The sequence below is a fragment of the Macaca nemestrina genome, chromosome 9, assembly GCF_043159975.1.
Source record: "Macaca nemestrina isolate mMacNem1 chromosome 9, mMacNem.hap1, whole genome shotgun sequence".
In the NCBI taxonomy this organism is placed as follows: Eukaryota; Metazoa; Chordata; class Mammalia; order Primates; family Cercopithecidae; genus Macaca; species Macaca nemestrina.
Window position 1 is genome coordinate 35,501,398 of NC_092133.1, and position 23,449 is coordinate 35,524,846.

Here is a 23,449-nt window from a genome sequence, read left to right on the forward strand (position 1 = left end):
CTAGAACCCTCTGTCCATTTTACAGATGGGGCCACTGAGGCTCAGGGTAGGACCAGGTCTAGGGTAAAGAAACTGGGGGCTGGGACTGGGGTTCAGGCACCTAAGTGCTCAGATCAGCTGATGGGACTCCTCTCCGTCAGCCATGTCCACATTTCTTCAATTCCACAGTCCCTGCTCCCTGCACTAACACCCTCCTCCCGTGAGTCTGACAAGGGCCAGGACTACATCATTCAGCTCCGTGAAGGGGTTCTCGCATTCACTGTGTATTTGCCGATCACAAACCCAAACTTCCTAGAATTACGTCGCCTGGGGCTCAGCGTTCCCAACTGCACAATGGGCAGCGCGGAGTTTCACACAGAGGGCGGGGGACGGTATTCAGTACAGTAAACTTCGGGGGGAATCGCGTGTTCCTGCAGTAGGGCACGGCTGCACCGCGCCACCTCGACCTCTCTGAACTGAGCCCCGGGCCTCCCCGAAAGAGCGTCCACATTGTCCTAAGAAACCGCGCTCGTGGGATTCGGCCCCTGTGACAGCCGGGCGCTCCCGCGCCAAGGGCGCTGTGCCGGGGGCCCTGGCACTCAGCAGGACTCACGGACTGGGACTCTAGGTGAGCGTCACTACCTCGTTCGGCAAAAGAGGCAACTGTGCCTGGGAGAGGGACTCCCGAGGCCGCAGCGGCCCTCCCTGCAAAACAGCCGCAGGCCCCGCGCCGCCCTTTCCCGGGAACCCCGCTCCCCCCACCCCTGCGGCTCCCGCCCCCGGGACTTCCCGGCCCCGCCGGCTGCGGCTGGGCGCCCCCGCCACCTGGCCCGTGTCCCGACGGGGGGCGCCGCGCGGGAGGCCGGGCGGGGCGCCCGCGGACTCCACGCCCGCCCGGGGCGGGGCCTGCGGGGCCTCCTCCGCGGCCAGCTGGGGGCTGGGGGGCCGCGGGCGGCAGGCGGATAAAAAGGCCCCAGGGCGCCCAGGGAGGGAGCCCGTTAGCGCTGCTCCGCCGCGGCGCCCGCCCAGCCCCGGACAGTCCGCGCTCCAGCTGGTGAGCCCCCGCCTGGCCTGGCCCTGGCCCCTGGCCCCTGGCCCCTGGCCCCGCGTCTGCCTCTTGGTCTGCCTCTTGCTGTCCCGTCTGTCCTTCTGTCTTTCTGTGGGTCTGCAGGCCTCTGAGGGTTCGTGGAGACTGGGCCTAGGGGGTCCCATGGACCCTCAGCCCAGCCCTCCAGTCGCTCACCAACCTGCTTCCAACTGGACAAGTAACCACGTTTGGGAGCTTGGCCCAAGGCCCGCCCTGAGTGGTGCGCCCAGGCCTCAGGGGTGCTTGCATGTCTTGTTTGTGGCCGTGTGTAACCATTGCTCCACCTTCTCCCAGGGAGGAGACAGGGAAGGGGCAAGGCGGGTTCAGATGTCACACTTATGACTTGGGGGACAAAGAGCCAGGGCTGATCTGGGCTCTCCAACTATCCAGACCGGAGCTGATTATGTTGGGGGTCGGCGTGTGACAGAAACACGGCAGGGAAGGGGACAGAAAACTTTGAGCCCCCCCTTTCCTAGCCCGGACAGGTACAGCTCAGAGACCATTTGTTGACACTGCTTCAGGTCCACAGAGTCGGTAACCCCGGGGAGGCCACAGGGCTGAGAGGAGGCTGCTGAGAAGAGCTGCCGAACTGCAGAGAAGAGATGAGCCATCCCAAAGTTGCTGCGCCCTCAGGACAGCACCCCCCATGCTCTCTCTTGAATACAGGCATTTGCTGTCTTCCAGCCCTCCCTACCTGTGCTAGGTGAGGCTAGGTCCCAGCATCTCCTGGCACACCTGGAGCAGGTGCCTCTGTGCCTCAAGCTGGCAAGGTCTTGGATCTGTCACTCGGTGGCATTCAGCAAAGAGCACCCTGCGCAGTGCCCTCACATCAGGGCCTGGGTCATAAATCCTCCAGAACACGGTGGAATTTCAGTCTGCTCCCTGCCTTCCTTTCCTCTTTCCCCTCTTCCAACATTCATTCTTGGTGGTTTTGAGAGCCTGGCGTCTAGCCAGGCTGCCTGGGTTTGAATCCTAACTGGGCAAGTTACCTGACTTCCCTGGACCTTATCTTCTTGTCTGTAAAATGGAGATAAGTATTTAATCTGTATTTTTAAATGTGTAATTATTATCCTCACTTCCCTCCCCTCCTCTTTCCCCTCCACCTTCTTTCCCTCCTGTCCCCTTCTCCTTCATTCGGGAAAGTAAGGGCCACTTTTCAGGCTGCTTCCTTCTCTGAGGGAGGATGCACAGCTTGGTTCTCTGTGCTCAGTGCTAGGGGAACAGATACGTGCAGTCTGGTTGTGGCATCAGGAAGCAAACACACAATGTGCTTTGTGGAAGGCTTTGTGGGAGGGCTTAATGGAGGGGGTGGCATTTGAGCTGATGCTGCGGGATGTGTAGGAGTTTAACAATCTTAGAGGGAAAGGAACAGAGAGAGCAAAGGCTTGGAGGCTGGGAGATGAAGGCTATAGTTTGGTGTGAGCAAAAGCTCTGGGGGGCCTATAGTGGGCAGGAAGGCCGATAAGAGGGGCTCTCCCTGCATCTGACTCTTGGTTCCCTCTGCCATCCCCCCACCTTCCAGCAGCGTTCATGGAAGGCAGCTTCCCTGGCCCAGACCCCAGGGTCCTACAGCGGAAGCCCTCCCGTGCCCTCAGGTTGGTCCCTTGGAGAGGAAGGAGCTGCTGGCCTGGGGCTGTCCACAGCTTGTAATAAGACCTCCTCAGCGTGGCGCGGACTTCAGCCACGAGTCAAACAGCAGACCTGCCCAGCCTACGCTGGGCCCCATCAGAGCATGTCGTATAGAGGGGCCCTCGAGTGCCACCTCCTTATTTTACAGGTTTTGCAGCTGAGACTCAGAGAAAGGAAAACAATTGACACCAGATACAATTTGGTGGCAGAGATAGGAGCTTCCTGACTCCTGGGGGTAGCAGAGGAGGTGTGGTCATCACTCAGCCGAGACCCAGTGTGTCCACTGGGTCCTAACAGCTGAGGGACCTGAGCCCGATCCATCCCATCCTTTCTTGCCATCTGGGGAGTGGTTTGGCTCAGTCCCTGGCTATCTACCTCCTCTTCCCGGGAGCACGGAGGAGGGAATGGGAAACAATGGAGAGCACTCTGCTCGTGGGACAGCCAGCTGGGAGCCCCCACAGGCCCTGACATGCAGAAGACAGTGTTTCAGTCTGGAAAGGAAGCGTGGGAGGGGTCAGAGGGGGACAGCTGCAGAGGTGAGAATGGGAAGGCAACCCCTACACAGTCTCAGGGAGTGGAGAGGGGAGCATCTAGGCTCTGTAGTGTGCGTGGAGGGAAAAAGGGCAAATCTAGAGAATGCCGCAGAGAGGACTACCAAAGACTTGCAGTTGAGATCGGACGTGGCCTCCATTTCCTTCTTTGTATAGAGAGGAGGTGGGACCAATCTAGACCAATGGTTCTATCATAGCTCTCACAGTAGCTGTTAATAATTGTTCATTGTTGGCCGGTGCGGTGGCTCACGCTGGTAATCCCAGCACTTTGGGAGGCCAAGGTGGGTGGATCACCTGAGGTCAGGAGTTCAAGAGCCGACATGGTGAAACCCTGTCTCTACTAAAAATACAAATAAATTAGCTGGGCGTGCTGGCGAATGCCTGTAATCCCAGCTACTTGGGAGGTTGAGACAAGATAATCCCTTGAACCCGAGGGGCGGAGGTTGCAGTGAGGCAAGTTTGTGCTATTGCACTGCAGCCTGGGTGACAAGCAAAAATCCATCTCAATAATAATAATAATAATTCATTGTTACTGAATGCTTGCTCTTCTAAGGGTTTAATGTTTCTTCATTTAATCTTTACAAAAATCCTATGAGATAGTTGCTATTATTATCCCCACTTTTCAGAGGGAGATACTGAGGCAGGGAGAAACTAAATTGCTGGCCCAAGATCACTTAGAAGTGAACTGGTGGAGGCAGGATTTGAACCCCAGCAGTCTGACCGTCCAGCCTGTGCTCTCAAGCACTGTGCTGCCACCTCCCACCAATGCAACCACAGATATGAGTGCCACCTACACACCTGACACTATTTTGGACACTGGGGACACAGCACATCCCCACTCCCGTGGAGCTTCATTCCCAGAACTTGTCTAGTGCACTTTTAGGAGCCCACTCCATCCGGCCCTGCTGGCCAAGGCTGTTGAGAGGGAGTGGGGCAGATGCCATGCATGGAAGTGAGAGTGGCAGGGGCCTGTGAGAGCCTTCCCACTCAAGCGGATGAGCTGCATGATTCCCCCATGGCCGTGGAAGAGGCAGGTCTCATCAGAATGAGCTTTCTTAGCCCGTCTTCTCCATCCCGGTCCAGGTTGGCCTCAGCTCCCCTCGGCAGCAGAGCCTCGGGGTGAAGGAGCTTCAGCTTTGGTGGCTCCAGAGGTCTCGGACAGCTCTAACCAGCTGTGACTCTCTCCTCTACGCCCTTCTCCACCTGCTGGTCCCAGGACCAAGGCTGCTCTGTGAGGGGGAGAGGAACTGCCCCCAGCCTCATCCTCTCTCTAAGGACCCAAAGAACATCTGATTACAGCCTCCTGGAGACAGAGGCCCTCTCTGTTTACTGCCTGAAACCCTCTGCTGGCGCCTCATTTCCTACAGGATGAAGGCAAACCCTCTGTGTGGTACACAAGGCCCTTGATCATTGGCCCCAGCTCGTCCCTCCATCTCTTTCTCCTCCAAGCCCCCACACTGTAGTCTGGGGTAAGAGAAGGGCACTTCCTGCTCTTGCACAAACTCACCTCTTTCCCTCTTTCCTAGTCCTCTTCTCTCTACCTTGAATGCCCCTGTTCTCACCTGGGAGAATCTTATTCGCCCAATAAGGCTCAGGTTAAGTGTCCCTTCTTTGAAAGGCTTCCCTAATTCTTCTTGCTTGAGCTTCATGAAGGTAGGGAGGGTGTTTGATGTCTTCATTTCTGTGTCCCAGCACCTGGCCTGAAGCAAGTATTCAAAAAATGTGTATTGAATCTGCATGAATCATACACCTAGATGGATGCGAGGCTATCATAGGCTATCCAAGCTGCAGGAGGGATCAGATGATATGTGGTTCCATCTCCTCACTTTAGAAATAAAGAGTCAGGGCCGGGTGCGCTGGCTCACGCCTGTAATCCCAGCACTTTGGGAGGCTGAGGCGGGTGGATCACGAGGTCAAGAGTTCAAGACCAGCCTGGCCAAGATGGTGAAACCCCCGTCTCTATTACAAAAACAAAAAAATTAGCTGGGCATGGTGGTGGGCACCTGTAATCCCAGCTACTCAGGAGGCTGAGGCAGAGAATTGCTTAAACCTGGGAGGCAGAGGTTGCAGTGAGCCGAGATTGCACCACTGCACTCCAGCCTGAGCAACAGAGCGAGACTCTGTCTCAAAAAAAAAAAAAAAAAAAAAGGAAAAAGAGACAGTCAGGACTTAGAGAGGTGAAGAGACTTGCCCAACCCACACAGCCAATGAGTGGTGGAGTCCTTGATGCCCCTCAGCCCTTTCTGCTCCAGCCTTCCATGTGCCTTCTGGGGTGAAGGTGACATTTCACACATTTGATTAGGGTGCTAGGAACATCAGAAGGTGGTGGCAGTGCCCCTGGGGTAGATAGTCTTGACCTGAGGGCACTCTGGGGGCTCCCCCATGACTCAAAGGGTGGGTGACCTCGTCTACCTACACATAAGACTTTAGGTATGTAAGAGCGGCTGTTTATTGTGTACTCGCCATCGCTAGGACTTTGCTAAGCACTTTCCCTACGGTGTTTTATTTAACACTCAACAACACTGTGAGATGGAGATTACTATCCCCATTTTACAGATGAGGAGACTGAGACTCAGTGAGGTTAAGCTTAAACTTCCTCAGGGTCGCATGGCGAATGTGGTGGATTTGAACCAAATCAGCTAAACTGGCCCAGACTCAATTAATGCCACTATGCATGCACACACACACACACACACTCTCTCTCTCCCTCTTTCTTTCTCTCTCTGTCTCTCTCTCGGGGGGTCTTTCGTTTGTCTTGCCAGGAGCTGCCAAATTGCTGAAGAGGCCTGAGATCTGGGTAGAGGTGGTGATCACTGTCATGTTTACTCATTCCTCAGGTATCTTGGCCTCAGCTGTCCTTGAAGTCACCATGGCGTGGTCCCCACCAGCCACCTTCTCCCTGTTCCTGCTGCTGCTAGGCCAGCCGCCTCCCAGCAGGCCACAGTCACTGGGCACCACCAAACTCCGGCTGGTGGGCCCAGAGAGCAAGCCAGAGGAGGGCCGCCTGGAGGTGCTGCACCAGGGCCAGTGGGGCACCGTGTGTGATGACAGCTTTGCTCTCCAGGAGGCCACGGTGGCTTGCCGCCAGCTGGGCTTCGAAGCTGCCTTGACCTGGGCCCACAGTGCCAAGTATGGCCAAGGGGAGGGTGAGTGACTGGTGCCGCCCAGCGGGGTGGCAAGGAAATGGTGACAGTCTTCTCTTGGGTTGGGCTCACTGACACTCACCCATCCTTTGATACCCTGCTCACGTGACCTCCTCCACAAGGCATTTCCTGAGTGCCTCAGCTGCACAGAGCCACTGCTCCCACCCTCCCATTCTCTCCTGTGATAAGGCCACCGCCGTCACCACCACTAAACTCCAAGTTCCTTGAACATAGCAATTGCACACAGTGGGTGCTTAGAGAATGTTGAATGAAAAAATGGGCAAATGGGTAGGTCTGATTCCTACAGCTACCTGGCATTTTCCAAAAACAGATTCTCTAAGACCCAGTGCCCAAAGGAGGTAGCAGGCAGGGTTATAAATACGAATTCCCCAGGAGACCCAACCTTCCTCCTCTCTGCCACTTTCTCCCAGGGTTTGGAAGAGGTAACTTGGTAAGTGTGGGATCCTATGCAGGAGGCAGAGCCTGTGACCTGCCTCTCTGTGCCATCTTTGAGCATCACCCCCACTCCACAGGACCCATCTGGCTGGACAATGTGCGCTGTGTGGGCACGGAGAGCTCCCTGGACCAGTGCGGGTCTAATGGCTGGGGTGTCAGTGACTGCAGTCACTCTGAAGACGTAGGGGTGATATGCCACCCCAGGCGCCATCGTGGCTACCTTTCTGAAACCGTCTCCAATGCCCTTGGGCCCCAGGTAAGGGGGCTGTTCAGGCTCTGGTCTGAGCCAAGGGCTGGGTCAGAGGACAGAGAGCCTCCCAGAAGGTGGGCCTACAGGAGCAAGGGGAAAAGGTGCAGTTTGCACTGAGCATCATCCCTGGGGCCCCGATTCCTGAGTGTGCCCTGCAGCAGGTGCATAAATAGAGGGCCCCAGCCTGAGGCAAGGCAGGCCAGAGGACCAGAGCTGACCCCACTGGGAATCACAGAAGCTGCTCCCATAAGGGAGACAGCAGTGGGGTAAGGGGCTCCCTCATCCACGAGGCCTGGCCACAATTGCTGCCTCTTCCCAGCACAAACAACCCTGAGCTAAAAACAGCCCAAGCCAAACAGGAGCGGGCAGGGCTCTGCTGCCAGGCAGCCTCCAGCCTCAGTACAGCTGGTCACTGAAACACGTTGTGAAGGGGACTCTGTACTGGTCTAAGTCATCCCAGGGCTAGGGCTGGGGGGTCTTGTGGGCCAAAGGATCCTGCTATGGTCTCAAGTGGCTGGTCTATGCCCATCTCAGCGCTCTCAGGGTGGCACAGAGAAGGCCCTTCCATGCCCAGCAGAAGCCTCCCAAACTCCAAGGGCTCCCATCCTGATCCCAGGGAGGGCCGGATCTGCCTAGTTCTCTCCAGTTGGACAAATTCAAGGAACTGAGGGAAAGGGCTTAGACAAGCTGAGGTTCTGCCTTGCACTTACTCTGTGGCCTTTGATAATGCCTCCCCCTCTCTGGGCCTCAGTTTCCTGGCCTGTTCAATGATGGGGCTGGGTGGGATGGTCTCTACAAGCTCCAAGCCCCAGCCTTTCTGCATGAAGATCTGCAGCAGGGAGTCCCGAGGCCCACAGGTGACTGTGCACCCTGCAGGGCCGGCGGCTGGAGGAGGTGCGGCTCAAGCCCATCCTTGCCAGTGCCAAGCAGCATAGCCCAGTGACCGAGGGAGCCGTGGAGGTGAAGTATGAGGGCCACTGGCGGCAGGTGTGTGACCAGGGTTGGACCATGAACAACAGCAGGGTGGTGTGCGGGATGCTGGGCTTCCCCAGCGAGGTGCCTGTCGACAGCCACTACTACAGGTAGGAGCGCGGCTGGTGTAAGCCCCACAGGAGGCAGGGTTGTGGGGCAGGGACTGAGTGCGTGTGCATGTGCCTGCATGCGATGTAGGGTGTGTGCATGAGCCTGAGTGTGGACTCATGTAAGGGGCAAGTAAGTGTGCACACAGGTGAGTGTGTGATGTGTGTGGCATGTGGGACCTCGCAGAGTTCAGTGAGGACTGAGTGGCAGTGGTGTTGTCTGTGGCAGGACATCCAGCAGGTGTTGGGACTCGGGGAGAGAAAACAGGCCCTACTGAGGAATGTGCCCAGATTTCCTGCTTCATGGGGGCCTCAGAATAATAAATAGGAAAGTGAATGAGGAGGACCTTTAGGATCCTGGGAAATACCTAGAAACAGTCAGAAAGTAAACCCTGCACTGTTGAATTATGTAAACAGAACTGACTAGGTACAGAATGCGCGCCCCCTCCCGGCCCCGTGAAAACAATCGAACATAAAACTGAGTGTCCCTGGTTAAAACCCTAGACTTCCCTGCAGATACTTTCAGTGACACCCACATGTAGAGTTTAGACAAACTGTTCTGGCCTCAGTTCAGCCAGTGACTGGTTTTAGGGCTTTGGGGAGGGCCTCTGGGCCTCCATCCTCAATTCCACTGTGAATATCCCAACTCTTCCCTCATGAATTTCCTCAGCTCTGGTCCAAGCCAGGCTGTGACTGGGTTGCGTGTAAGCGAGGCATGGGGTGGGGGCCTGGAGAGAGGAGACATAAAAATATTGTCAGAAACATGGCTGAACTGTCACAGCTGATTCCATCAACCAGTAAACGACAGCCACAGTCACGGTTCTGCCAGATCCGTGTCAGGGAAGACTTGTGTTTCTCATCAAGGGAGAAATCTCCCATAGTACATGTGAGTCATCTGCTTCATCCACCCCAATCAGTTTGATCCTGCTTCCCTAAAGGGTTAGAAGGCCCTTGTTGCAGTGTCCTTGTGTCTTTGACTTAGAGGACCCCTGTCCTGAGGAAACATGGGTGGTGGCCAGTCCCTGGCTCCATCCTTGGGGATCCTGGGATGCAGCCCGACTCCCCCTGCCTGGTAATTGCACGCCTAGGTCTCGCTGACTCGCCTGCCACCCATGAGGAGGGTAGGCCTGATGATAGCCTGGGTGTCTCTGGGGCCGCCCCCACTAGCAAGGCCTTCACCTCCCACCTGTCCCCAGAGGGCCCCTTCTCTTGGGCCCTCCCTAAATGCTCCCCTTCCTCTGGATTTGGGAGAGGGCAAGCTTGATCCGCCTGTCCCCACTCTAGGCCTGGCTGAGGGACCTTGCTTGCCTTCCTTGTAAAATTGTTATTTGTGAGGTGGCCACCCCATCAGGGCTGCTGTGAAACTCAGCATTGAAATAAGATTTATGAACAAGTTTACAAACGTAAAGTCCTGTGCAAACTTAAGGACAACTATGAGGAACCAGGTGGCAGGGGGTGGGACTTCCACACCCCTTCCATCTCCTATCTGTTTTCTCCCATAACAGGAAAGTCTGGGATCTGAAGATGAGGGACCCTAAATCTAGGTGAGGAGCAGCACCCTAGGGGGAGGAAGCAACAGGGTGTGGCATGAAGGGCCTCTATCCCCTCCTTTCTACCTTGGCCTGCCTTAGTCTTGAAGCTCTTCCCTCAGCCCTTCCTCCACCTTCAATCTCCGTTGTCTTCTAGGCTGAAGAGCCTGACGAATAAGAACTCCTTCTGGATCCACCAGGTCACCTGCCTGGGGACAGAGCCCCACATGGCCAACTGCCAGGTGCAGGTGGCTCCAGTCCGGGGCAAGCTGCAGCCAGCCTGCCCAGGTGGCATGCACGCTGTGGTCAGCTGTGTGGCAGGGCCTCGCTTCCGCCCACCGAAGACAAAGCCACAACGCAAAGGGTCCCGGGCAGAGGTGAGCCCTGGGGGCCCTGCACCCACACCACAGCTTGGAGGCACGGGCGGGACCCTGCCTGGTGAGGGGTGCAGGGAGGTCCAGGACATGCAGGCGAGAGGAACCAGACTGGGAGGAGGAGAGTGAATCACAGAACTGTAGAACCTTGGAATGTATTTAAAAGGATCATATATAGCCCTACCATAAATGGAAAGCTGACATCACCCGCCTTGAATAGAAGGTGACTGTAAAAACAGTAATTAAATCTTAACTACATCCCGCTGAGGGCCAGTACTGAGCCTGAGCCTGCTCCTCTGTTATAAAGAGGAGATCAGCAAGTGCTTGTGAGGCAGTACAGACGCCTCAGCACCACACCGGGGTGGCCTCGTGAGGTGGTACAGACGCCTCAGCGCCACACTGGGGTGGCCTCGTGAGGTGGTACAGACGCCTCAGCGCCACACTGGGGTGGCCTCGTGAGGTGGTACAGATGCCTCAGCGCCACACTGGGGTGGCCTCGTGAGGTGGTACAGACGCCTCAGCGCCACACTTGAGACGACATCCTTGATGAGGCTGTGGTGGTGATTGGTTATTGAAGAAATGGAGCTCAAAAAAAACAGCTTATTCAGGGTGACAGCTATAGGAAGTCAGAGGCAGGACTGGAACTCCCCACCCTTGGCTCTGGCCACCGCCATGGAGCGTGAAGGAGTCCCGTTTGGGATTCTGCTGTGGTGGCTCAGCCCCTGCTGGCTGCCTCCTCCTCGGCCGTCCCTGAAGCAGGTTTCTCCCAGCAGGAGCTGAGGGTGCGCCTGCGCTCCGGGGCCCAGATGGGCGAGGGCCGGGTGGAAGTGCTCGTGAACCGCCAGTGGGGCACGGTCTGTGACCACAGGTGGAACCTCATCTCTGCCAGTGTCGTGTGTCGTCAGCTGGGCTTTGGCTCTGCTCGGGAGGCCCTCTTTGGGGCCCGGCTGGGCCAAGGTGAGTGAGGTGGCCTGGGGAGGGGTGAGAAGGCCTGGGTATGCCACTGGTCCATGTCTGGATGGCCCGGGGGTGACAGGGCCAGGACAGAAAATTCTCCCCCTCTGTGAAGGGGAAGCCACAAGTGTGGGGTTACGGAGATGGAGCCTTGCACACAGCACCTCTCTCCCTGTCTAGGGCTAGGGCCCATCCACCTGAGTGAGGTGCGCTGCAGGGGGTATGAGCGGACCCTCAGCGACTGCCCTGCCCTAGAAGGGTCCCAGAATGGTTGTCAACATGAGAATGATGCTGCTGTCAGGTGCAACGTCCCTAACATGGGCTTTCAGAATCAGGTGAGTTTGGGTCTGAGCATGGCCTCAGGCTGGGGACCGGGAAACCCTGGGGAGCCCCCAGGACACATCAAGCTAGCAGGGAGAGGTCCAGGAGAAGCAGCTAGTGCTTCTGCTTTGGGCACCAGTCTCCTTCCCTTACAGCCGGCCTGGCTGCAGCCCCTCCGAAATGTCAGAGGTCACAGGGGCTCTGCAGATGGATGTGCTCTCCCACACCCGTCTCGGGTCCCCTGTGAAGCTGAGAAAGAAGGTGCCTGGGAAAGACGGCCACAGGGCTGTCAGCACGAGGGAGTCTGTGTGGGATGCTCAGGGCAGTGTCAGTGCTAATGTGGACTGTGAGCAAGTCGCTGGTGCCACTGTAAAACGGGGTTCACACTCTCAGGGGGTCACTGTGAATGAGGCGAGGGGCATGAAAGCCCTTGGCAAATTGCCAGTTGTCATTAATGGTGGAGGGCAAGTGCCAGAGCAGGAGGAAGAGCCCCTGGTCCAGGCACTTCGACTCAGATTTCTCTAGTAGGCAGGGACGTTAGAGACTACCTGCTACACTGTCCTCACCTTACAGAGGAGACCACGGCAGAGAAGGGGACTATTTTGTCTAGGGTGACACAGTGAGTTGGTCTGGGCAGCTCTCCAGGCTCACAGCCCTGAGCTCTTCCCTGCAAGGCTACCCCACTCCTCACACACCCCTCACCATTGCAGGTGCGCTTGGCTGGTGGGCGCATCCCTGAGGAGGGGCTGTTGGAGGTGCAGGTGGAGGTGAACGGGGTCCCACGCTGGGGGAGTGTGTGCAGTGAAAACTGGGGGCTCACCGAAGCCATGGTGGCCTGCCGACAGCTCGGCCTGGGTTTTGCCATCCATGCCCACAAGGTAGGTCCCTGTGTTGTTTCTTCCGCATGACCTCTCACCCTCCTGGACTGAGGCCCAAAACTTCCTGTGCTAAAGCTGCTGCCTCTTTACCCATTTGACAATTCATTACTGAGTGAAACTATGAGCTGACATGATGCCGAGTGTTGGGAACAATGTGGTGAACAAGAAGACACAGTCCTTAATGAAATAGTCAATGAGGGACACAGTTGTGTCTGCAGGAAAGATGAATAGAAGTTAGACAAGGGGGAGGAGGAATGAACAGCTTATGCAAAAGCCCTGTGGCCAGAGAAAGCTTGATTCGGCTGAGGAGATCAGGGCCAGGGGTTGTAGAGTGGCTCTGGAGAGAGTGCTGTCAAGCATGAGGGCAGAGGAGGCAGGGGCAAGATCACTCAAAGCTTGCAATCCACATGCAATCCACATGTTTAAAAGATTTCTTCCTTTGCTGTTTGGAGAACAGTTGGGTGGAGACTCACATGAATGCAAGGAAACACACTCAGGAGGCTACTGTAGTAGCCCAGGTGAGAAATGAGGCTGGACTGGACCAGGCAGTCCAGGGGAAATAAGTGGATAGACCTAAAATACGTCAAAAAATAAAATCAAGAAGACTCAGGCGTGACTGCAAGAGAAACCTCTGTACCTGCACCCACACTGGGCTGCCGCACAATGCGGACTGGGCAACCCTGAGCACAAATGACGATCTGGGCCGCTTGAGGAGCAGCTAGGGAAATGGGAGCACAGCCCCCGGGCAGAAGAATGGGGAACAGGACCCTCCTCTGCCGTCTGGAAGAGGGAGGGGTGTAGGGCTAGTAGTGGAAGCCACGGTGGGTGGATTTTTACTTCCATACGTGGAAGGGATTTCTAACATCAGAAGGGTCCAAATGTGTCAAGGACTGCCCCAGGGAATATGGGTTCTCATCACTAAAAATTTCGGGCCCAGGCTGGACACAACCTGGTGGGGGTGGTATGACTGGGGCCACACCTCAGATGGGAGTCAGGAGGTGACTCCAAAGTCACGCTGATTGGGTGACACTGGCTGTTTTCTTAGGAAACCTGGTACTGGTCGGGGATGCCGAGGGCCCAAGAGGTGGTGATGAGCGGGGTGCGCTGCTCAGGCACAGAGCTGGCCCTGCAGCAGTGCCAGAGGCACGGGCCGGTGCACTGCTCCCATGGCGGCGGGCGCTTCCTGGCTGGAGTCTCCTGCATGGACAGTGAGTGACGGAGGGCTCACAGGGCTGGGGACAGGTAGGCCTGTGCTCCTCCTCAGGGAAGGCCCTCCATGCTGGTCCCAGGCCTACGGCCAGCAGCATGAGGGAATGAACGTACCAGCTCTGCCATTTCCCAGCTGTGTGGCCCAATCACCCGTCCCATCAGGATCCATACCCTTCCCCCTCATGAAGTTACTGTGAGAAAGAACACTGAGAACATGAGAAAGCACAAGGACACAGAACGGCCGTTTTCAACTTTGGGTTATGAACAACAGTTTCAAACAATGGAACAGCACAGGACATAGCAAGGGCAGTTTTTCCTTGGAACTATGTGTGTACTGGGTTACAGCATAAAATGTATTTCTTACTGTGGTTTGTAGTCAGAAAAGCAGTTTGAAAGCTGTCGTAGAGGACATAAAAATATGAGCACACTTGGGGCCAAGGCCCAGCTGTGTGTTCTCTTCCTGAGCTGTGGGATTTACCCAAAAGGTTTTGGGACAAGGCCATCTGTGGCACTGCTCTGCCCCACAAACCCAGATTCTTAAGGCAGCAGCATCTCTGACATCTCCCAACCAGGTCAGTGCCAAGATGGACTATACCCGGTCCAAAGGCTACAGATAGCATCAACCCAAGTGGCCACTTGACGTTCTTCTTGGCCAAATTTCAACACCAAGACATCCTTAACCTTTGTCAGCGAGCTCTTGGCTTCCTTTCTGTCCAGGGAACCCTGGTGAGAACCCTGGGCCCATCCATCAGACCCTCCCCTGCAGGGATGGGGCATCAGAACGGTTCTCCTTATCACCAAGGCCTCCCAGCACGTGGGGAGACTGCTCCCCACTCAACTCCCCTTCCTGGGAACCTCGAACCCCTCCCTGCTCCACTGCCTACAGTGGCAGCTCTCTTCTTGAACACATTTGATGGATGCTTCATGACAGCTGGGCACAGCCAGCCAACCTGCAGCCTCTATAACCACCTGTTTTTCCTCCCTGGCTTTTCACATTGCTTTCTTTCCCTCTTCTCATTCTTTCTGAAAGCTTGCCTTCTTTCCCTAAGGAACTCTTTGTCAGTGGGCACTTCCTGGCTGTCTCCAATATATACCACAGGACCCCACAGGGCCAACTGCCAGGAGCAGATGGCTCCAGCCTGGGGCAAGCTGCGGCCGGCCTGCCCAGGTGGCATGCACGCTGTGGTCAGCGGTGTGGCAGGGCCTCACTTCCGCCCAGGACTACTTTAGTGATAATGATTTTTAGTGACAGTACAGGCAAAGTATCCAAGTTAGGTATCAGCAGAGCTTTCTGAGGATTATATGAACTAAGCTACATAAAGGCACTTTACAGGCTTAAAAGCATTTTACAAAAGAAATACTAGCTTACTTCAACCGCATGTTTACTGTGGGCCAGACATGTTACAGGTGTCATCACATTAATATCACTATTATCTTCATCTTACAGATGATGAAAATGAGAGACAAAATGGTTAAGCAGTTACACAGCTGGTGAATTATACAGTCAGAAAGCCAAGAATGAACCCAGGTGGCCTGGCTCCAAACCCAGCAAGCTTAACCATGACACTGTAGCTGCCTCCCAGGTTAAGGTGATAGACTTCCTTTAACTGTTACTAGAACTCACCATCTCCTGACTCTTAAAACTGCCCTTTTTTTGTGGGGTCCTCCCGGAGGGTTTAATCTGGGGGCAAGCCTGCCCTGTGCTGGAGACTAAGACTGGCTGCCTTTCCACCCTCTGAGTCACTGCCATGACCTCTGCTGCCCCAGGTGCACCAGACCTGGTGATGAACGCCCAGCTAGTGCAGGAGACAGCCTACCTGGAGGACCGCCCGCTCAGCCAGCTCTATTGTGCCCACGAGGAGAACTGCCTCTCCAAGTCTGCGGATCACATGGACTGGCCCTATGGATACCGGCGCCTACTGCGCTTCTCCACACAGATCTACAACCTGGGCCGGACAGACTTTCGTCCAAAGACTGGACGCGAGAGCTGGGTTTGGCACCAGTGCCACAGGTTAGAGCCTGCCCATGCCTTGGCACTAGAGGGTTAGGAACAAAAAGCAGGGTCCAGGGAGCAGTTTGGTCCTTCCCTGGCCACAGGCAAGCTTTCCTGGGAGGGGTGTGCGCTCTCCTTGCTGGCCTTGCCTGCAGGAGCCAGTGAGGACAGCGGCATCCACCTGCCCCTCCATCGCTCTCGCCTTCACTATGTCAGTGGTGCCCGTGGGGTCTGTTTCCCACAGCAACATCCCACAGAGGCATCACCACCAGCAGACTTGTTCTGTTAGAATGGTATTTGACACTTTTCCTATGTTGGATCACAGGCCTTGCCTTCAGAAGCCAGGTAAAGTGGGGACTCCCAGGAACCTGGAGGCCCAAAATAGACATCCCATCCAGGGTGCTGGCTCTGCAGGAAAAGCTCGCTGGTTCCTTCAGCAGCAAGGCAAGGCCCTCAAAGAACAGCATGAACAGACTGGCACTAAAAAAGGGACAATGAACATTCTTTCCTATCAGGAGCTTCCAGACCAGAGAGAGGGAGAGACAATGCCTGTGACAAAGGCAGCATTTTTTTTCTTCAGAACACAGTCATGGGTGGAGAAAGTGGAGAGGAATGGGCAATGACTTTGGGACTTGGTCTCGCCTGAGATAATAACCACCTTTCCCTGTAGCATGAACAGAGCTGTCATTATAACTGGATTGGAAACAATGGTAGCAATTTGGTCTCAGGCTGACAGGGACCCTCTTCCCAGCAGCTCAGCTGCTAGGCTGCTCATAGACCTGGTGCCCCACCTCTCCTTCCAGTTCAGGCCTTGCTGTCAGGCACCAGCCTCCTGGAGGCGACCAGGGCAGGGCTTCTACCTCTTGCCTGGGTTGAGACCCTAGGTGATGGGGGCAGCTGTGCTTGCTGCCTGGCAGGGATGCCAGCAAAGTAGGCTGTGTGTCATACTAATCTTGGGTTTGGGAGGGAGAAGGGCACTGCCTACTATTACAACTTTCCTCTCGGGTCATGATGGGGCCTGGTGCCTGTCTTCCCTACCAGCCCCTCCAGAGAGGACCCTCTCTCCTGTTGCTGCCGCACTGACAGCTCTATCCCTTCTGCAGGCATTACCACAGCATTGAGGTCTTCACCCACTATGACCTCCTCACTCTCAATGGCTCCAAGGTGGCTGAGGGGCACAAGGCCAGCTTCTGTCTGGAGGACACAAACTGCCCCACAGGTATGTGGTTTCCTGTCAGCACCTACCAGCATCTCCTCTTGTTATGTTCTTCAGTCCCTTTGGGATCAGGCTTCTCTCTGCTCCGTTCAGCCGCCCAAGGCACCTGGAGACCCTGGCTTGAAAAGTTAGCAATCAAGGCAATTTCTTACCTTCTGAAATCTTACACGGGAGGTTTTTACTTCCTCTGAATTCCCCACACACATTGTTCTTCTTTTAAAACACTCAGCACTTTCTGTCTTGGAGAAGAGTTGCAGACCTGTCCTATCTCTGCTGAGCTCGCAGAGGGCAAGCATTGTCTGCTTCCTGTCTGCATACCCGTAGTCCCTAACCCTTAGGAACTGCATGGTAAACACCGGATCTTTAGAAGGCTGGAAGGATGGATAGGTGGATGCACAAATAAATTAGCACAGGAGGGTTGGAATCTTCCAACCACAGTTCCTAGTTCAACAGGAGCAGTCAAACAAATCAAATGAATCATACCTTTGTCACAAATGTGGTTTGTTTTGGTGCTGGATTCATAGCAAGATTCTAGCTCTGACGGTCCTTAATCTGTGAACCAGGCATGATGACACTGAACTGGTAAAGCAAATAAAAGACCTAGCAGAGTGCTTGGTCCTGTCTCAAAAGCTGTCCCCTTCCTTACAGGACTGCAGCGGCGCTACGCGTGTGCCAACTTTGGAGAACAGGGAGTGACTGTAGGCTGCTGGGATACCTACCGGCATGACATTGATTGCCAATGGGTGGATATCACAGACGTGGGCCCTGGGAACTATATCTTCCAGGTAAGGTGGCTGGGGGATTCCCCACAGAGCCCAATTTCCTCCAGATGTTCTAAAACTTTCCCTGAGGGCAAATGAAGGGAGAGAATTTCCCATATAGGGTTTCCAACAGGCCTGTCACTAAAAGGAGCTAGGGAAGTAACACTCAAACTGGATCCAGCGAACCTGGGTTTGAGTCCTGATTCAGTGAACACTGGATAAATCAGCTTCTCAGTTGGAACTTCTCAGTCCCTATCTGTAAAATGGGAACATCAGTGCCTACCTCGTGGGTAATTGTAAGAATTAATGAAGCAAATAGAAACACATGTAAGGGTTTATCACAGCCACAGTCAACTCATTCAGAAACCAAATCATCCATTTTCAGTTGTCCCCTCTTTCACTCCAGGTGATTGTGAACCCCCACTATGAGGTGGCAGAGTCAGATTTCTCCAACAATATGATACAGTGCCGCTGCAAGTATGATGGGCATCGGGTCTGGCTGCACAACTGCCACACAGGTAACTCCGAGCCACTGTGGAACCAGTCATGTATAGGCTCAGGGAGCTGGAAGACTATAAATGTATCCTCTGCTCCCACACTCCAGTGTGTGACTTGTATGTGTGTGGTTTGTAAAAGGCAATGGATGGAAGAGAGATGCATTTCCTTTGACATCTTACAAGGCAGACTTCTAGAACTGGTCAGACCATTGGCTTCACCCAATAACTACATCTTCTACATCCCTGTGTGCACTTAAGGCTGTTCGATTGTAAACTCAGTTTCCAATCTGTCCTAGAATCTTTCCTGTCACCTCAAGCCATGTCAGTATTTTCTTTTCAAGTCCATTATTTTTCCTTTCTCTTTCATGTAGAAGTTAGGGTTAGGGTCCTCACAGGTAAAAGTAGAAGTCCTCTTGCTCTGTGTTGCTGTCTCCAGCTGTGATCACTGCTTGCAAGAAGGGGACCATGGAAAACAGGGCCACTTAAAGGATTGGTAGCATCAGTCAAAGGAAGCATCATCATCCAGTGGGGTCAGAGAAGAGGGGCTGTTCTACCTGTCAGTAAAGACTCCCTCTATCTTCAAGGGTTAAAAATGCCTGTATTTGCTCTGGGATGTGCATTCACACCCATACTTGCATATGTGCGGTGGGATGGGCAGAGTTGTTCATTCAGTCAACAAACATTTATTAAGGCTCACTGTTGTGTTGAACGCTGTGCCCCAGACACTGGGAATGTAAGTGTCAGATGAGGTATGCACACATGCAAATAGCCCCAGTACTACTAATGTGTGGACTGAATGCTGAGCAAGCGGACAGAAAGCAACCGGATGGGGGCTAGCACAAGCTTCACAGAAGTAGTATTTGAGCTGAGTTTTGAAGGAGGGGCCAAAGTCAAAGATGGCAGGAGTAAAGAAGGAGCACAGGACTGGGCTTCGGAAGGTGTCACTGGTTCCCGAATCAAGTCCCACCACTTTCTAGCTGGAGGACGGTGAGGAAATCACGACCTGAGTTTTCTGTTTTGTAAAATGAGGCTGTATACTTCAAACCTACTAAGTACTAGAGCTTTTTGCAGGGAGGGTTGTGATAGTTCTAAGATAATGGATTTTATCCTGTGGGCTTCTGGGAACTATTGACAAATTTCAGTCAAGGAGGCAAAAGATCATTTAGGTTTTCAAAAAATAACCGTGGCAATAGATGGACGAAAATGAGAAGAGGAAGAGCAGTCTAAGGTTTTGAATTTGTGTGGCTGAGTAGACTATGCTGCCACTTAAATGAAACAGGGATATTGACAGGAACCAGGAACTAGAATCCAAGTCTACACACACGGAGACAGCAGATCCTCCATAATGCTGGAATCAGGCTGCAAGGGTTCCCAGGCAGTGACAAGGACAAGAAAAATAATGCAGTCCTGCAGGTCATCTTGCCAGTGTTTAGGACCCAACAGGGTCCCTGCAGAAAACAAGGCACACTCGGGTGAGAGTCTGAGGTTATTTAATTAAAGGACTATTTATAAGGAAACAAGGGGTGTTGAGATATCAAGCATAAATAAAGTAGAAAACTGTTACCTGCTTTAGGCTTGAAGAGGGGCAAGGGCTGTTTTGCAGCCAGGTGCAAGCCAAAGTTGTGAAGGAGGGTGAACCTAGCTGGAGCAGGAGTCAAAGACCATCACTGCCAGAACCACAGGGCCAAAGTAGGGGAAAGAATATTTGGCCTCTCTCCTTCCACCCTCTGACCTTCTGCTGTTGCTTTCCATTGACCCAACTCAAACAAAAAAAAAGAAGACAAAGGAACCAGAGTGATGTAATCGCTAGGGGTCAGCTTTCTAGGGCACAGAGGAAAAAAAGGGCAGAGAACGAACCTGGGGAGGGAGGCAAAGGAGAATAACTAGCACAGCCCTTTCCAATCAATAGCCTGTTCTTCCTGATGTTCCTGAAACCACACAACGGTCCCAGGCCTATTTCTATAGAATGACTGGTGTCTGTGCCCACGCCATGACTGACTTGATATAAAGGATGAGCTGGGCAGAGTGGATCTATGTAAGTTGTCAGGGAAGGGATGAGACTGTGGTAAGGTTGGCTGCTTACCTGTTTTCCTTTGGCCCACAGGGAATTCATACCCAGCCAGTGCAGAACTCTCCCTGGAGCAAGAACAGCGTCTCAGGAACAACCTCATCTGAAGCCCTCACTGCACACTCCTAGCTACTGCCAATACACCAGATACCTCAGCTTACTGGAGCCATGCCCTTCACAGAGTCCCAACTCAGAGGAAAAGGGCCAGTGCCAAGGGGCACCAAGAACCTGCTCAGGAAGCCTTTTGATGGCAAGATCACCAATCCAGATGGTACTGCTTCTTCAGGGTGGCACTGGGCCTACCCCCTAAGGGCCTGGAATATGGCTTCCAGGCTTTGCTCAGCTGAGCTCCTCTTCTATAAGGAAACCCAGTCATCCCTGAATCTTGCCACAGAGATGCGGGGTTCAGGAGCTTTCAGTTCTTTAGGGATGGACTATGGTCCAGTCCCCCATCTAAGTGGTGCTTTGCAAATGTCTTGGAGGAGTATAGGACAGAGTACCAAAATACACAGCAGGTAGTGTCAGCTCTCTGCTAGGAGCTCAAAGCAACACAACTTGTATCAAAATCACAACTGGCAGAGAAGCTGGTGGATCCAATCCTTTCTTCATCTGTTATTATTTACAACTCACCTCTCACACTCTGTTCTTTAGTGTCCTTACCTTTATCCTACCACACACATGGGTGTTTCTATTATCCTTGGAAGCACAGACCTCGGGCATCCCCTTATTGCCTGATGGGCCAACACCAACAGTTACTGAGTGCTTGAGAAGGGGCAAGTTTCACAGAAATGGCCAGATAGGGCCTTCCTACAGAGCAGCAAGAGTAGGCCAAGCAGAAAGACTGCTGAGGTAACATGGATCCCAGGCCCTGTCAGGGCCTCTGCCAAGGAAAAAATATGGACGATTTACCTGGCAGGCAGTCTGATCTCTCAGGATCACCACGCATCTCAGGATTGGTCTAAGCTTCAAGTCCCAACCAAGTGTCTGAAGTGAACTTTGCATTGAATAAATTTTTGCCATGGAAAGAACATCAAACAAGCTACTCATCTCTATGGAGATATGAAAACAAGTCTGGCAGAGTGAGAGACAGAAGACCATGGAGAAATCAGAAGGGGGAACAGTCAGTGTAGTTAAGGATGGAACCTGGGAAAGGCCACCATTCCTGCTTGATGGGGCTGTGATTTCTCTCGCTCAAGTAGAATAAAACCCCATGGTCTTCTTGACATGATTCTTGATCTTTTCTCCACTGAGACAAACTTTAGTGATGATCCTTACAGGACTGACACCCTAATGCCAAAAAAGGTTGCTCATTATGGACTGCTACAAAGACCAGACCAGCTGTGATTATGTACACGCCCCAAAACCACAGTCCTACCCTTTTCCCTCCCACAGAGCCAGGGCCTGGGATGCACAGGGCACACATGCTTCTCATGACTGCCCATCTACATTTCTCGAATCAGACATAAGTCTGCTTCCCAGTCAGCCTCCCCAGGCTCAGAGCTGAAACACGGGTTAGAAAGGTTAAGGGGTGAAGGATAGGGACAAGAAGGTAAAGTCTGAGGATTGTAAACTTTTATAATCAAGGCTGCAAAGCCAAAATAAATGGTAGCAGATGGAGCAGATTTACAACAGCACTACCCCCACCACATCACAAGAGCCACCACATCACAAGAGCTACCCCCTCCTTAGGGAGTAAAAAGGGACATGTTCTGGGGAACCCTCTGTGAATACAAAGAAGTGCTTTCTTCCTTCTCCCCGACCTTACCTCTCCTCAACTCCCTCGTCTCCTTCATTAGGCAGAGGGAGCATTATATTTTGGCATGACAGTTTAGGTAAACAAGGGAAGGACTGATTTCCTGTTGGATCCAGCAAGCATCCCCCAAACAGTAACAACATTATGCTCACACATGCAGCTAATGGTCTGTGAAAGAATGTGCAGCTAGCAGGGGAGCATGTGGTGACTGATGACTAGATTCAGGCAGGGAGGTTACCCGCCGCTGCTTGCTGGATTCAGTTTCTAAGAGGGCCCAAAAAAGCAGGCCAGGCAGCCAGCCACCGGCTCTGGTCTCAGCCTTGCTGCCACATCACACGTTTGGTAGGTGCAGTCAGTTCTAATTCTTGGAAAAGGCCATACAAGGGTTGTGCTGTTACAACTCTGAGCTGAAAGAGAAGGACATGGGAAGACTGGTGGCTGGCATGACTTATAACTAGATGAGGAATGTTAACAGAATACCAACCACCAAATTCCAGGCAGAACCAAAAATGTCAGAAGACTTTTACCTCAGCATACTTTAGCCTCAGGGACACTAAGGTGCTAAGAATGTCAGCTTACTCTTCTGAAGCCTAACTTACCTTTATTCTACAAAGACTTTCACTCTATGAAGAGCATATCAGAACTCATGGGAAATGTACTTTTCTACTAAATTCCAGGTAATCCTGAGATTTAGATGTTCAACACATATGCACAGCAGAGTACATTAGCTATCTTCCTGAGTATTTAACAAGGGCGCCAGTGGCAGCTACAGGGTGCTCTCCAGCTAACTCATCTTGAGAAAGCATGGCTTGGATGTGCCCAAGGATTTATTTCCCATCTGGAAAAGCTCAATATAGTCTGTGCTGGGTCATAGCAGGAGCTCTTACCTCCAGCTAGCATACATCAATCCCAACTGCTTGAATAATGTAACTAAAAAGCACATTCTCTACTAATGGTAGAAGCAGCAACACTCCATAATTTTCAAGTGTAGGCGAAAAAAAAAAATCCTTTCTCTGGGTCTGGTTATAAGGATAAATCTGAAAGAGGTGGCTGACTATTGGCTGAAAAACAGGATAGACTACTAGCATACAGCATTAGAATGAGAACCAAAGTAAGTTACTGAAATTATGAAGATTACAAGAAAACTGGGAAATAAACATGCGGCTATATGTTACCACTAACAATGCCTTTAAAAGCTCAAGTGTAGCCAGAAAGAGGCATCCTCACAGACAAGTGACAGGAGTAGTCATCTCTTTTGTACTGCCCAAGGTCACTCTTGGCCTTGAAGAATCAAAACAGAGCAAAGGTATAACTCAGAGGTATACCATTCAGTATGAAGTCAGGCTACAATTCCCTGCATTTCCTTTCAAATGGGGCCGTACTGTTCAAACAGAACTATCTTAGAGAAGTCTATTCCATAAAGACAAGGAGCAGAAGTCTTGTTGCTAAAAGCCAAAGAGAGGGGCACCTGGACAAAGTATTAGTGGAGAGGGTCAAGAGAACAACTTTAAATCTGGAATGGAGTCACTGAACATGAACAAAGGACACTAGTAGAACCGACCACGAATGAGGAAAACAATGCTGAGGAACTGGGAGAAGGCTATAATATCTCAATAGCAGCAGGCATAGTTGGGTAAGGATCAAGATCCAAGGCCAGTGTCATTTGAGAAACATCTGAATAGAGCCCTACTCCACCATGTTCTAGATAATGCTAATAATCCA

The 23,449-nt window shown here is 53.0% G+C and overlaps 1 protein-coding gene across 3 annotated transcripts; it reads left to right on the top strand.

The window, feature by feature from the left end:
* Positions 1 to 514: 514 nt before the first annotated feature.
* LOC105478429 (lysyl oxidase like 4) lies at positions 515 to 21,197 on the top strand. 3 transcript variants are annotated; one of them, XM_011735715.2, is made up of 15 exons: positions 515 to 607; positions 6,084 to 6,392; positions 6,923 to 7,101; positions 7,972 to 8,177; positions 9,680 to 9,718; positions 9,861 to 10,080; positions 10,851 to 11,034; positions 11,212 to 11,366; positions 12,063 to 12,230; positions 13,276 to 13,438; positions 15,207 to 15,450; positions 16,536 to 16,651; positions 17,297 to 17,433; positions 17,816 to 17,927; positions 20,011 to 21,197. In XM_011735715.2, the coding sequence occupies exons 2-15, from the start codon at positions 6,116 to 6,118 to the stop codon at positions 20,079 to 20,081; spliced, it is 2,271 nt and encodes a 756-aa protein (XP_011734017.2). In that variant the 5' UTR covers positions 515 to 607; positions 6,084 to 6,115; the 3' UTR covers positions 20,082 to 21,197. The 3 variants fall into 3 exon arrangements, with proteins under 3 accessions (XP_011734017.2, XP_011734015.2, XP_011734016.2); XM_011735713.2 differs by lacking the exon at positions 515 to 607 and adding an exon at positions 938 to 1,033; XM_011735714.3 differs by lacking the exon at positions 515 to 607 and adding an exon at positions 3,626 to 4,715.
* The last annotated feature ends 2,252 nt before the right edge of the window (positions 21,198 to 23,449 follow it).